The sequence below is a fragment of the Salvia splendens genome, chromosome 3, assembly GCF_004379255.2.
Source record: "Salvia splendens isolate huo1 chromosome 3, SspV2, whole genome shotgun sequence".
NCBI classification, from domain to species: Eukaryota; Viridiplantae; Streptophyta; class Magnoliopsida; order Lamiales; family Lamiaceae; genus Salvia; species Salvia splendens.
Window position 1 is genome coordinate 18,668,398 of NC_056034.1, and position 15,374 is coordinate 18,683,771.

Here is a 15,374-nt window from a genome sequence, read left to right on the forward strand (position 1 = left end):
TTAAAAAAACCGATAAAAAATAAAAAAGAATTTCACTTCCCCAAAAAAATATATCCGTTTATAACCGTTTTTTACACCTTTTTAAATTTTTTTTTCATTTTTTTTACCCCAAAAATACACACTTTCATCTATAAATACCCCCAATTTCACCCCAAAAATTCACATCAAACTACACAACTCTCATCATCATTCTCCAATATCCATTCTCTCATATCCATTTTCATCTTCATTCTCTCATACCCTACAACATCACTATGTCCGGCCAAGACGATAACCCTTCGGGCTCCCACAGTTGGAACCCCGAATGGTTCAGTTCACAACCGTTTCCTAGTCCGGAAACGGAATATTCGGCCCCTCCTCAAACCCAAGATTCGGCCGTTCCGGGTGGCTACCGTCCATACCCAATCGACGACCAAGGTGCCTCCGAAGGGCGCTACGGGGTGGACACCGGAGCCTAGGCCTCGCGCCCCTTCTCAAATGCCGATTCCTCCATCTCGCGCCGGTGTCCGCACACCGTACTCACCGGCGGAGATGGAAAGATTGTTAAAGGAGTACTTGGAAATCTCCGAAGATGCGGTGGTTGGAACGAACCAATCCGGCGATCACTTTTGGTGGCGCGTCTCTAGCCGGTACAATGCAAACCGGCCGCCCGGAACGATCGAGCGCAACGAGAGTATGGTGCGCAACTGCATCGGCCGAGCCAACGAAGAAATTGGCAAGTTCAACGGCTATTTCATCCAGGAGTCCCGGAATGCCGGGAGCGGCCGAAGCGAGGTCGACATCATCACCGCCGCGCTGAGCACCTACCAATCCATGAACGGTAAGTCGTTCAAATATCTTAACGTTTGGCAGGAGACGCGGACGCACCCGAAGTATAAGGGAGGCATAACATCCTCCTCTAGCGGCTCCTCCAAACGATCAAGGTCAGTAGCCCTATCCGACTCCGGCTCGGAAGAAGTGGCTAGCCAACTCGCCGGAGCTAACTTGGGTAGCCCCGACGCCGGACCGAGCGGTTCCCAACGCCGCCCCCAAGGAAGGAAGAAGGCGGCGGCCAACCGTCGTCGCGGCTCGACTCCCGAAGCCACTCCTGAAGCCGCTCCCGCTCCCTATGTGCCACCTCCACCCCCGAACAACTCGCTGTGGATGCTCTTAAGCCAACTCAATATGGCCGATAGGTCATCTATGACCCCCACGCAACTTGAAACACACGAGACCATGATAAAAGGTCTCCAAAAACAATTGGGGTTGATCCCGCCGGATGCGTAGTCTTATTAGGAGTTTAATTATGTAATTTTTAATTTTTAGGATTTTAATTATGTATTTTTTAATTTTATTTGTAATTTGTAATATTTATTATGGTTTTTAAATGGATTTTAATATTATGGAAATGTTATTGTTTAATTGAATTTTATATTAATTGTGCTCGTCCTTGCGGAAGAGCACAGTTGTGGGTGTTGTGCTCTTGCCAGAGAGCAGGCATGAATAGTACCGCCCGGGCCCACAACCGTACCGCTGGCAAGAGCACGGTTGTGGATGCTCTTATGGTTAAAAAAGTTATTTCTGGAAATTATTCCCTGCACTTTCTTACTACCATATTTAATCAAAATAATTTTGTTAACTCTTATTAAACAAATATCATAAGTCAAATTTTAATTTTTAAAAAGATTTATAAGAGAAAATGTAACTTTTACGTATTCTGAAAAATATAAAAATGTCAAAAATTTCCCTTTTTATTTCTTTTTTTTTATTTTACTTTGATGATTTATCTTTTAATATCACTAAAAGAATGTCGCTCTTATATAAAATTGTGAACAAACTAAAGCTTGATCAAATTTTATGTTTTATATCGCTATTATCTCAATATAAAATTTATTTTATATATTCTATAAAAATAACTGCAAATTTTATTAAGTTAAAAAAGGTTGACATAATTAGTTGACTATATTTTTTTAAAAATTCGGTTTCATTATAATAGAATCAACTAATTATATCAAAAAATTAATTAATTAAAATTTTTTAATTATTTTTATGGAGTACTATATTTTTTATATTATTTTGTATTTCGATAATAGCTATATAAAACATGATATTTGGTCAAATTCTGGTTAATTGCATTTTTATTTAAGATCGACATCTTTTACAATATTAAAAATTATATAATCGCAATAAAATTAGAAAAGAAATAAAAAAGAAATTTTAAATTTGATATAATACATAAAAAATTAATCTTTTTATATAAATATTTTGAAGTAAAAAAAATTTGACTTATTAAATATTTTTAACAATTTACGTAGATTCTTTGATTAAATAGAATAAGCAAAAGTGCATGAAATAACAAAACTATGGAATAATTTCTAGAAATAACTTTGTTAACCATAAAATAGGTTCCACTTGTCAACTATTTAATGGTGTATTATAAAATGTATTAGGGAAGGTATGAGGTGATCCCTTCCGCTGATCTTGGTGCAATATTTTTCCCACTCCAATGAGGAAATCTTTTTTATTCGTGTTTCTTTGTATTAAAATACTACTATCAAATTCTTATAGCATCCACACTAGGTAAGACTTTTAATACTACTATCAAATTCTTATAGCATCCACACTAGGTAAGACTGGCCATTAACCAAAAATACTTCCCGCCACATCACTAAGATATTTCACAGTCTGCCATATCACTAGGACATCCCACAGTTCAGTAATATGCTAGCACTAGGACTAGCCGACGTCCTAGCCAATAAAACAAATGCACAAATTCACAAATACGGAATTAAAAATTCGGTACGAATATGGAGAAATTACAACCATTTTATTTAAAAAAAACATACATATTTCAATTAAAAAAATACATAGTGCAACAAAAAAAATCATCTCCAAGCTTCACCACACGCGGCCCCCGTCTCACTCTTCGTAGTCCCTAACAACTCCTCCAGCGGCACCCCTGCGGGGGTGTCAGCCCCAAACCGCGCCTCATATCATGGATGAGGCTCTCCAGAAAGTCCTTGTATTTGGGGTCCGTTGCTGTGTTCCACTCCTGTATGGCCTCGAACAAGTTCCTCTGCACTTGCATATGCGCGAGGTCGGTGAGAGCTGCACTAGGCTAGGTACTGGGAGCTAGGATCTCCGGGGACCCGCTCGAGGCTCCCCTAGACATCCGCATTACCGTTTTTTTCCCAACCGGGCAACGGCGGCGGGAAACTGGTGGAGGGGCCTCTTCGGCATCGTGGAAGAGGTCGTGGGAACCGGCATTGCTGCTGTACTCGCCGGAGAGATTGAGCCTCGTCCGCTTCAGCCAGCCAGCAGGGAACTGATGCATCGACAGCATTTTCACATCCTCCATGCTCATGTCGCTGGTCATCGTGTGGACGTTGTTGTCGTAGATGACGGAAAATATGGAGACGGCAGCCTTTATCCGTTCCCATTGTTTCCGGTTCTCCTCAGACGTGTGATACTTCACACCCCTCGGCTTAAATATTTCGTAGGCCTTGGAGATGCTAGTCCACATCCTGTCGATGGACTGATTATTCGACCGAATGAGATCTTCACAAACATTGATCCAGGCCTTTGCCACAGCCACACACTCCTCTGGACTCCAGACGAACCTCCTTCCCTCACCGGCCTCCCCCTCGTCCCCCCGGCTACGAAGACTCACCTGCCACCCCCTTGCCCTTCTTCTTCGACTTCCCTGTCGAAGCACCTCGACGCCCTACCACCTGTGTGGAAAGTTCCCTAATCGGAGAAAGACTCAACTCCTCCAATGAGAAAGTCTCGCAGCTAGTGAACTGAGTATCTGGTGGAGTAGGGACCTGGGAGCCACCTGTCAAAAAATCCAGAGAGGGCCGATAGACATTGTCCCCAGGCGATTGGGGGACCACCGATCTACTGCCTCCGGCAGCGGCAGACATGCCCTGCAGACCCATTCCCAAGCCGCTCCCCATCCCGGGCATCATCCCGCCCATCCCTGCCATCTCGGGCATCATTCCCCCCATCCCGACACTCATACCGGGCATCCCCGCAGTCATCCTCGGCATCCCAAGCTCTCATCCCCGCCTTCCGGGCATCATTCCCCCCTCTCCCGACCATCCCTGGCATTCCGCCGGCGTTCCCGCCCATTCCACCCGCATTTCTTCCACCTCCGACGGGGAACGTCGGCGTTTGTGATTCTCTCGTGGCGGGAGAGTCACTATCGTGATCCATTTATCTTCAATAGAAATGAGAGTGGAGAAAGAGAAACTCGTTAATACAAGTGGTGTAAATGAAATGAAGTGCAACAAGCCATATATATAGAGTTGAAATAAAATATTTAAAAAAAACAAAAATAGCGCTCGCCGATTGCGTCATCACAATATCGGCTAACGCCATCACACCGGGACGACCGCTCGTCCACCCCGTTCGTCCGTCCCGCTTTCGCCGACTGCAATAGCGGACGAACGCGACGCCTGAGCCGCTAGCCGGTCGCTAGGGCGTGCGTTCGTCTGCTATTGCAGATGCTCTAATTTAACTAACAAAATTTTAATTTCACATGCTGAGATTTAAAAAGTTAAAAATGTTTATATCATGTTTATATATATTTGGAAAATAGTCAATTGCGTATTAACAAATACAGATGCTATAGAGAACTTTTATGTTTTGCTTTGCCAACATTTTTTGCATTGCAAATTGTATGTGTAATTAGGACGTCTGTGGATACATCGATCATATTAGTTTAAATGCAAAATATATACCAATTTCTAGGAAAAAACATAGTAGTATCAGTTAATATACAGTTGACTGCTGTTCGAAAATGTATGAACAAATATAAAATATTTATCAAATTTATTGGTTTGAACATATCCACCTCTGTGGATACCTTGTAAAATTACCATTAATCTAAGTATGTAGGAGTATATTTTTTGTGAAAAACAATTTAAATTAAAGAGTTAAACTACAAGTTTTGAGCAGTTTTTTAGTAGAGAGAAAGTGGTTAGCTTTAACGTGGAGCTGTTATTAACGACAATAAATTTGAATCATGTTAATTTCACTTTTTAATTCGGTTCAAGTTATCTAACAGACTAATTGATCGCCCCATCAGTTCGGTTTCAATTTCATGGTCGAGACAAATCCATAATCGGGTACATTTTCAATTCAATTAAACGAACAAAACTAAATAAGCACCAATATCGGTAACACGAGCATCTGACACGATTAAGCTGGATGGGGTGTTGGGGGATGATCATACATGTATGTACAAAATAAATAAGGATTAGAGTTCACAATCTCTAACACGGCACGATAATCCGTATGAAATTAATGGGTCTGGGCCAAGTCGGATTAATCCCTTAAAAACTCGATAATTTCGGGTTGGATGTGGATAACCCATTAAGAAACAATATTAGTTATTTTCATAATTTTTAAAAATTTATGCTTTACTTTAAATCTTTAATTTCCTGTCAATCAAGTTTAAATCGTGTAAAACGAATTTTTATCATGTAAGTCGGGTTTAAAAAACATGTTTAATTGTGTAATATCAGGTTCGGGTAGTTATCGTGTCGTGCAACTCATATTATATCATGTCACTAACGAGTTCGTGTCAGGTGCGGATTATGTTCGGATGTGAAGGTAGTAGATCGGGTTCATATTCGGGTTGACAGTTAACAGGTTGGATTCGATTTGTCTTATTGTGTTGGGTTATTAATGACCCAACCCACACGATTTGCCACCAATAAGGATGATAATACATAGATCAAGACAATGTATATAGTATTAATTTTTAAAATGTACATATTATAGGCAAATGAACAACTAGAGTTTTTGAGATGTTTTGGTACAGAGTTTCAGAGTGCTCATGCATCATGATCGACAACGAATGGAGAACGAGCATCAAGCGTTAATTGGGAAGAACTTAGAATTTATTGCTTTTGAGAGGGTAGGTAGTATGTGAAAAAGGGGAATATTCTGATTTATTGCTTAGCTTGAGAATGGGTGTGCATGGATTTTTTTTAAAAAAAAATTTAAATATTATACCAACTATCTAACCACATAACTGCTCAACAGCTTAACTACCTTCTCTTACGGTAGCTTCTTCAAATAAATGATATCTACAAAGCCCAAAAAGGGAAAAAAATCTTAGTATTTACAAGAAGTTAAAAGAAAAAACTAGGAATGAATCCATGGCTAGGTTGTCATTGGAAATTATCATGTTTATTATTAGGGTGAATCAAACACTTAGTTGAGTTGTATTCATCTACATAAGAAAGTTCTTCAGAGTAAGTTCTCTGATGCGACGACTGCTTCTTCTTTCCTTTTGGGCTCCCTCGTTTTTCATTACTTTCCCCTCTTAATAGTTCAATCACCTATCAATAATTTGATTAAATAGTGATGTAATATAAAATGAAATGGTTGTATATATGAAATAATGTACCTGGTGCATTTGAGGCCTAAGAACTGGACTTTCCTGAATGCACAAATTGGCAGTCGAAATTACCCAACCCATTTGCTCTGCAACATACTCATTTTCCAAACTTGGGTCAACTAGCTCCTCAACTGCATTCTTATCCAGCAATGGTTTTGCCTACACATCACATTTACCATTTTGCAATTATAATCACACTTTTTTTTAAAATTGTGAAACCAAAAATGATATAAAGGTACCCAAAGCACAAGGCTGTTCTTGGACTCATCTATTGCTTCACGCCCGGTTATGAGCTCTAAAAGTAGAACACCGAAAGAAAATATGTCGATTTTCTCATCAACGATTCCATGCATAAAATACTCGGGAGCAAAGTATCTGCCAATTCTTTCAATCATAAAATACCTAGCTAGGAAATAGTATGTAAGTTTGATACTTAATAATTATGAAATACGTACACACCCAAATGTGCCTTCAAACTTGGTGGCATTGTGATGGGACCAATGTTTGGGTAACCATTTTGAGAGCCCAAAATCACAAATCTATTTCATCACAATGTAGCCAATTAGTTAGTTCATCAATGCACAACATACTAAAGCAACGTCGAATTAATTACCTGAGGCTCGAAATCTTCAGATAAAAGGACGTTATCGGCTTTAATATCTCTATGAATAATTCTTCTCTCGCAACATTCATGTAGATAATGTAGGCCTTCTGCTACCCCAAGCATTATCTTATACCTCTTGCTCCACTCCAATTTTGTATCCGAATCTACAATAATTTGTTGTTATTTGAATGTGAAAGTATATTTTTAATATTGAATTGATGGAAAGGGTTTTACTATGAAGCATTGCACCCAAACTTCCTAATGGTGATAATTGGAGAACAAGAAATGCTCCTCCTTCAACTCCATATCCAATCATTCTTGCTGTGTTTGGATGATTAAGATGTGCAATGATTCCAATCTCAGATAAGAAATTAAACACATCCTCTTCTGGCACTCCCTTGTTCAGCCTCTTGATTGCTACACATTCCTCATTTGCCAAACACCCTTTGTATACTTCAGAATAACCTCCTTTCCCAATCAAGTTCTCTAATACCCAATTTTCATCAATACAATACTCATATAGTTGAGTAGCAATATATGAGAATTGGGAAACCATATCAGTTTGTTGATTCATTAATATTAGTTGGCATCACAAAATATAGTATTAGTTATGGACTCTACTGATATTAATGAATCAACGAATTGATATTGAGTGAAGTAATTAGCGTACCTGGGCTAAAGTTGTTGGTTGCAGTTTTGAGTTGTGGATATGTGAAAGTTTTCCAAGTATATTTGAAGGGGCTATTATCAATGTCAAAACTATTTTGCCTAGAAATTCTGCTTTTTCTTCTTGAGACAACTTTAGGCACTGGTATTCTCTTGATGGGGCTCTTCTTCCAAAGCTTCACGAATCTTCTCCACCCCCACGAGGTCTTGCTACCGCATTTCTTTATCGGTGGTTTTTCCTCTGCCTCTGTCTCCGTCTCCGTCTCCGTCTCATATTTCACGGCTTCCTTGCTCGTGTCTTTTTGCTCTGTCTCGTAAGCTCTCAAGTCTAAAGAAAAATGAAATAAATTAGTAGTTCAAATGATAAAATGAATAGAGAAAAGATTATAACGTTACCTTGTGCAGAAGTAGAGCAAGGGAATGAGAATGCGAACTTTTGGTATGCTGGTGTTCCTATAGAAGGGTTTTTTGCATGTTTCCTGCATCTCAAAAAATTAAAATATAAAAAGCCTACCAATATCGAAAATACTTTGATCGTAAAATTAGGAAATATTAACCAACATCTCTAAGAATAATATTACAAAAAAAATTTACATTCAAAGAAAAAAGGGCATAATTAATTAAGGTTAGAGCTTACCGGCGGATAGGAACAATTTCTTGAGTTTTTTGATCGGCCATGAAAACCAAGTGTTAATATATATACAAGGAATATTTTTGTTTTTGGAAGCATTTAAGTATACAAGAAACATTTGCTGCCAAAAACAAATGATACGCAATCATATTTTTGTTTTTTATATCGTCATAAATAAATATTTTTCCAGGGATATAAATCAGAATCACAGAAAAAAAACTGTTTTTTTATGTATGTTTACTAAAACAAGTTTCAAAAGTTTTAAGTAATTTGTCTAAGTATTTAGGAAAAAATAAGAAAAGTAAAAACCAAAGAACATTTTCATCTATATAAGGAGATCTCCTATTTTTACTCTTCTTCATCAATGATAGATGAATAGGATAATAATGCAATATAGCGTAACGAGTAATTTTCATTTATAAATTCCATGTATGAAAAAAAGTGATGATTTTTCAAACAACCCAAACGCATAATGATATGACTAAGGATAATTGGCAACGAAAATTTTAAAGCCACTTAAACTGACCCAAATAGCAATGACTTATTTATTTGTGACAAAAAGTAATTAATGACTCCACCTAGCATCAATTATTCTGCCCTTATGAAAATAGTGTCCTGGTATTTTGCCCTGAAAGAAAATTATTTTATTCGATTTCCGCAATATTGACATTATCACATTAGTATGATTTCTGAATTACGAGATCACCAATTCCACCATGTTTTATGACGATTGATTTGATTTAGGAGAATGGCAAATTTTGGTTATAACTTATAACTGGAATCTAATTTTTTTTTAACACACACATACATCGGAGTTCGTGATACATTTGGCAAGCTAACTAGCCCTTCCCAACCCTTGTAGCTCGTGAACTAGCCTCCCTCCAGCCGGATTCGGTCTCGTGAACTAGCCTTGGTCAGGCTCGTAGACCAACCACCCTCCGACGGGTTCGACCCGTAGACCAGCGCTGTCCCGGACGGGTCAAGGCTCATCAGCTTGCCAAGCTGTCGCCTTGTAAAGGCCCACAGGGGAAATTAATCCCAGGTTGCACCATCCAGGATTCGAATTAATCCCAGGTTGCACCATCCAGGATTCGAATTAATCTCAGGTTGCACCATCCAGGATTCGAACTCAAGACCTCCTGGATGGGCAGTATCCTTGCCTCTCTTCTCAACCAGTTGAGCTAGGAGTCATGGATTAACTGGAATCCAATTTGCCAATGCTCTTTGTCTCTCTTTCAAAATACCTTGTCAACTTATTTATTTTTTAAAAATCCTAACAAGGCAAACTTTCATGATGTAATTTTTTTACTACTATTTTTATGTCTTGACATTTTGCCATTTAGTATTTAATGGTATGATGAAACACCGACGACCCAAACTAAAAGGAAGTAGTAGTAGTAGTACTTTTCAAATTGACCACATGCACTAGTCATAGCATTCAACTAATTGCTAAAGAAAAATAATTGCTTTTAGCCTTTTAGGCTACTCCATATGTGGTCAATTATTAATTTTCAAACTCAGGTGATCTTTTTTTCATGTACTACATAATTTATTAAACTAATACTTGGTTAAATGTCGCCATAACGACCCTTTTAGAAATCTTAGATCCCAAATACCCTATAATAAAAACCATATTAATATAAACTATTTTATGTTTTAGAAAACCGTATACATACATAACATTAGATATAATTTTGAACAAACAAACAAAAGTCATTTACGGCATCCACTTCCTCTTCCCACCCATAAGGGATCTTACTCAGACAAGACGACCGATCATATCGAAGAACGGTAAAAAATTATAATCAAATAATTTTTTTTTAAAAAAGTGGAAAATCAATACAAATGCGTTTTATGGACGAAAAAACTAAAACAATTGGAGTATTTAGTATCCGATTCCGATGGAATAATCAAAATAGCTAGTTTGACTTTTCCACTGAACCTATCCCTACTGCATGGCCAAATATTGACTAATCAACTCCTCTAAACCGGCGGCGGCTCAGAAAATGGTCGGTTGTCATCCCCGTCGGTTTTTGGTTCCAAGCACTTGAACGAAGGCATCTTCACCGGCGTCTTGCTGCTCTCCGCCACCACCCTCGGCGATCGGAACGATATCCCTCTCGTGAAAAACACCCACCGGTCCGCATTCGCTCCTCGACCGGGTAGCTCGAGTCTCTTATTGAACCTCCCGGCCCGGCTGCTGCCCTCTTCTCCCCCGGTCCGGTATCCTTTTCTCGAACTTCCTTCTCTTTCTAGTCCGGCCGCAAGACTTCTAGACCGGTTCAGCTTTGCCCGGTCCATCACCTCCTTCCTCACTCCCTCGGGTAACCTCAGAGTAAAGCGCTCGAGATTCTCACCCGGTTGGACCAGCGAGTGCCCGGTCGAATGCGACCGGAACTTACCCAAACCGACCATTTTCGGCCTCCGGTTTGGCACCTCGAAGCTCGGGTTTCGCTCTTCTTCGTCCACTTGGATTACAATCTGCTGGTCGTTGTCTCTCAATTCACTTATTACCACTGCATCGTCAGGCGGTTGGACCGGTTCGAAACCGGTCTGGGGGATGAGATCGGCCCGGCAGACCGGGCAGGTGGTGTGCGAAGCGAGCCAGGCGTCGATGCAGTCGGGGTGGAAGACGTGGTCGCACTTGGGCAGCAAACGCAGCGTTTCGTCGTCCTCAAACTCGTTGAGGCAGACGGCGCACTCGAGCGCGCCCTTGCCGATCTTGTGGTCCTTCACCTCCGAGTAGGAGAAGGTCGGGAACGTCTCGATCACCGACGGCTCCAGCCCGCGGGCGGCGGCGGCGCGGCGTGCCCTGAGGAGGGAGAGGCCGCCGCGGCTGACGCTGGCCCCACCAGAGGAGTCGAAGCAGTGGCGGATGTAGATGGCGAAGAAGCCCATGAAGAAGAGCGCGGCGACGAGGATGGATATGATGACAGCCATGGAGGGGGTGAAGCGGGCGTACATGGTGGGGTTGTTTTCCGGGGTGGGGCCCGATTGGGCTGCCCCCTGTGAGAGGAAGAGGAAGAGGAAGAAGATGCGGTGGCATTTGGTGACGGTGGTGAAGAGCTGCTCCTTCATTTTGGTTATGGGTGTTAAAATGTCTTTGTAGCTAGGTTTGTGTGCATATATATACTGCTCATTACATACGACTACAAGGAAGTGAAATGTCGTTGAGTAGAGTTGAATGGAATATAAGGAAGTGAAATTGTCGTTGAGTAGAATTGAATGGAATGTGCTTGTAATATAAAAGTATATAGAGTAACAATATAAAGATGGCTTTAATCACAACTCAAATTATGGATTATGTTAAATTGTTATTTCCTTGTATTCCGATAAAAAAGAATTTGATCAATTCAATCATGATACTTTTACATTTTTCCGCCGTTTTCCTTCATCACATTAGACTATTTGTGGTGGAGTTAGAGTACTATAATTATTAATTAATGATCCGTAAATAAAAGATCTAAATATTTTAATGACGATTTGACTATAGTGTTTTAAACTACATTAGACGCAACAAGTGAATATCTGAATCCAATCAATTGTAAAGTGAGGAATATATACTAAAGCGATAAATGGAATGGATGAAATTATGGTAATTTTGGAATTTATGAGGTTGGGTTGTGTATATTTAGCAAGTGGGGCGGCGGCTATGACTTACTTATGTGGGCTCTCTTATCACAAATTTCTCTTCCCAGTTCTAACAGAAAAATGGAAAAGAAACTTGGAAAAGAAACTTCCCAGCTAAACATTTGATTTGTCTCATTTCCTTGTTCAAATTATGTCCCCATCTCCAATTTAATTGCAACTTTTATTTATTTGGCCCAAGGTAGGCTGTAGTGAGGAAGCATTAGGCCAATTTTGACGTTTCTGACTAATATCGTTATTTAGACTATGCATAAGTAGTACTATGAGATAATAATTGCCCGATGAGTATTATATTGCTAACTCAATACTTAATTGCTAATTATAACTAAATAATAGTCATTAGATATTTAAATTAAGGGCCTAGATCATTAGTACGGAATGTCAATACGATCAACTCAATAAGGGTATTAAGGTCAATTTACAACAAATTAGCTGTAACTAATTTTTGAAAAATATATTATAACTTTAAAACGCATATAACTTTCTCGATTTAAATTATTTTTTCGCACAACATATATCAAATTAAAGATAATTTCATAAGGATTCTAACGAGATCTCACTTGTATATGTTCCGATGTCAAAATTTGGAAAAAATTTCAAAATTTTTTAATTTTTTCGTACAACAACAAATGTCAAAATGATATATAAAATATGTCAATATAATACATGTAGAATGTCAATATAAAATAATGTGTTAACATTCTCAAAGCATTGTGTTGATATTTTCGAAACACTATATTGATATTTTCATCCAAAACCCTAATTTGTAGTTTTTTTTTATCTTTTTCGAAACACTATATTGTTTTTTTTATCTTAAATTAGTTGTAGTTAGCAATTAAATGATGAGTTAGCAATTGATCACTCCCCATGATGGCCCGGTCTAAATATTTAAGATTTAACATAATTTAAAAGAACTTGCTCCATCTCACAAAAATACTAATCTATTCCACGTCAAATTAAATATAAAAAATGGATATCTTGAATGACTATTAATAGTATTTGTTTTCAGTTATAATGTAAAATAGAGTGGTGTATAAACCATCAAAATATTAAATTGATTAAATATATTAGGCACATTCCACAAGGAATTCTGCATGATTCGTGCTTTTAATTGTATATCCCTTTTTTTTTTAAAAAAAAATCGTAATACCCAACTTAATGCATTTAATTAATCCGGCAAGTGGGGAAAAAAATTACTAAATCATTCATACTTTTAGTTAGTATACAGTGGGTGGCAGTGGCAGGCTTATGCCTTGTATTATTAGCTTTTTCAGGTATATACCTTATATTTATGTACATGTGTATAAAGTACTCATATTATGGATCACAACAACTATAAATACACATTAAAATGAACAAACGCACAACTGTTTGCTGTTGTCTAGTCATCGATTATCTCATTAGCATTTGGAGTATTTGCTTTTTAATTAGTTTAATTAATGAGATCTAAACGTGATACAAGTTTGTGATGGATTATTCAACAAATTGGAATAATCAAATGAATTTATCAGAAGCCACTATTTATTATCGCCTACTTGGTCATTCTTATTCTTATTCTTATTTCCATTCCCGTATATTTATTTATTATTATTTTCTAGACAAAAACAAAACAAAATAAAATAAAATTGCATTATTACCACAAAACCCTTTGGCACAGAGTGTGGACTTAATTTCATAGTTATTAGGCTGGATTTGAAGGCAATTTTCCCGGTCCAGTTCTATAGTTGATGGAGTATGTTAAAATGTAAATTACACGGCCTAAATATTTAATGTGTGAAACAATATATGTGAATTAAGGGATGCGTTATAATGCTAATTTTTATTAAATTACTAACTTGCTTAGGGGTGTGCATTCGGTTTTCGGTTCGGTTTTTGGCCAAAACAGAACCGAACCGAAAAACTGAATTTTCCCTAAAATGAAAACCGAACCGAACTAACCGAAAAACCGAAAACCGAACTAAACCGAAATTATATAAAATATATAAAAAACTGAAAATATATAAAATATAACAAAAAACAAAGCCTACAAATGTATACACAAAGACACACTAATATGTTAACATTACTGTAATCTATATTTAAATAAAGGCCTAAACTCTTAATTTATATATGACCCAACAAACAGTATAAAAATAATTAAAATGATCTAAATTAAAAAAATATTACAAAATGAATGGAAGAGATAGAAATATTAAAAGATCTAGATAGAAGAAATCCACAATTTTTTTATGGAAAATCTCGAACACTCAAATAAATTACAAAATGATATGTATTAGGGTTAGGTTTTTTAAGTTAAATATATACAATATATATATATATATATATATATAGGGGTGTGATAAAATACAAACTCTCTAAAATACAAACTATACAAACTTTAATCATACTCACTTAATACAATTAATCAACGGTTAATATAAGAGATTTTTCTAATGTCAACATTTTGACATCGAAAAATCAGAATTTGGACACCCCCGTCGACAGAATTTGTACACTCCGTACATCCCCCCGGTGACATAATTTGTACATTCCGTTGACATCAACCCCCGATGACAGAATTTGTACAGTCCGTTGACATAATTTGTACACTCCGGTGACATAATTTGTACACTCCGGTGACATAGTTTGTATAGTTTGTATTTTAGAGAGTTTGTATTTGATCACACCTCTCTCTCTCTCTATATATATATATATATATATATATATATGAGAGCGTTATTCTCCTATTCATCCCTTAGATCCTTTGTTCTTCTTAATATGGGCCGTTAGATCTCATTCATCAACAGTCCAGATGATCTGCATTATTACACAATAATGGTGCATTATTAGTCGGTGTGCATGATTCAATTGAAAATCTGCATTATTACACTATAATGGTGCATTATTAGTCGGTGTGCATTATTCAACTGAAAATCTGCATTATTAAATGACACGTGGCACCAATCTAACCGTCGGATGACAAAATCGTGGGGCTGAGATTAAAAAGAACAAAGAACAAAAGATACAAAAAGGAAATGAATACATCCATATATATATATATATATATATATATGGGTGTGATAAACTACAAACTCTTTTTAATACAAACTATACAAACTTTAATCCTACTCACTTAATACAATTAATCAACGGTTAATATAAGAGATTTTTCTAATGTCAACATTTCCTACAAATCTGTACACTCCGTTGACATCGAACAATCAGAATTTGTACACCCCCGTTGACATAATTTGTACACCCTGTTGAAATCAGCCCCCGTTGACAGAATTTGTACACTCCGTTGACATCAGCCCCCCGTTGACAGAATTTGTACACTCCGTTGACATCAGCCCCTATTGAAATCAGCCCCCGTTGACAGAATTTGTACACTCCGTTGACATCAGTTTGTATAGTTTGTATTATAGTGAGTTTGTATTTGATCACACCTCTATATATAT

The 15,374-nt window shown here is 37.7% G+C and overlaps 2 protein-coding genes across 3 annotated transcripts; both read right to left on the reverse strand.

Moving 5' to 3' along the window:
* Positions 1 to 6,024: 6,024 nt before the first annotated feature.
* On the reverse strand, positions 6,025 to 8,429 carry LOC121794079 (receptor-like cytosolic serine/threonine-protein kinase RBK2). 2 transcript variants are annotated; one of them, XM_042192079.1, is made up of 9 exons: positions 8,296 to 8,429; positions 8,055 to 8,137; positions 7,663 to 7,986; positions 7,227 to 7,478; positions 7,002 to 7,156; positions 6,848 to 6,927; positions 6,628 to 6,763; positions 6,398 to 6,547; positions 6,025 to 6,329 (listed from the first exon to the last, which is right to left on the reverse strand). In XM_042192079.1, the coding sequence occupies exons 1-9, from the start codon at positions 8,334 to 8,336 to the stop codon at positions 6,159 to 6,161; spliced, it is 1,392 nt and encodes a 463-aa protein (XP_042048013.1). In that variant the 5' UTR covers positions 8,337 to 8,429; the 3' UTR covers positions 6,025 to 6,158. The 2 variants fall into 2 exon arrangements, with proteins under 2 accessions (XP_042048013.1, XP_042048014.1); XM_042192080.1 differs by lacking the exon at positions 7,227 to 7,478.
* Positions 8,430 to 10,068: 1,639 nt separating this feature from the next.
* On the reverse strand, positions 10,069 to 11,447 carry LOC121793869 (E3 ubiquitin-protein ligase ATL6-like). The gene has a single exon (XM_042191895.1). The coding sequence runs from the start codon at positions 11,365 to 11,367 to the stop codon at positions 10,273 to 10,275; it is 1,095 nt and encodes a 364-aa protein (XP_042047829.1). The 5' UTR covers positions 11,368 to 11,447; the 3' UTR covers positions 10,069 to 10,272.
* Positions 11,448 to 15,374: the final 3,927 nt, after the last annotated feature.

Coding starts and splice junctions, on each gene's coding strand:
- LOC121794079 (XM_042192079.1), bottom strand. CDS start 8,336: ATGGCCGATCAAAAAACTCAAGAAATTGTTCCTATCCGCCG. Junction 7,987..8,054: donor TTGCTCTACTTCTGCACAAG/GTAACGTTATAA, acceptor ATTTTTCTTTAG/ACTTGAGAGCTTACGAGACA. Junction 7,157..7,226: donor TTTGGGTGCAATGCTTCATA/GTAAAACCCTTT, acceptor AAATTATTGTAG/ATTCGGATACAAAATTGGAG.
- LOC121793869 (XM_042191895.1), bottom strand. CDS start 11,367: ATGAAGGAGCAGCTCTTCACCACCGTCACCAAATGCCACCGCATCTTC.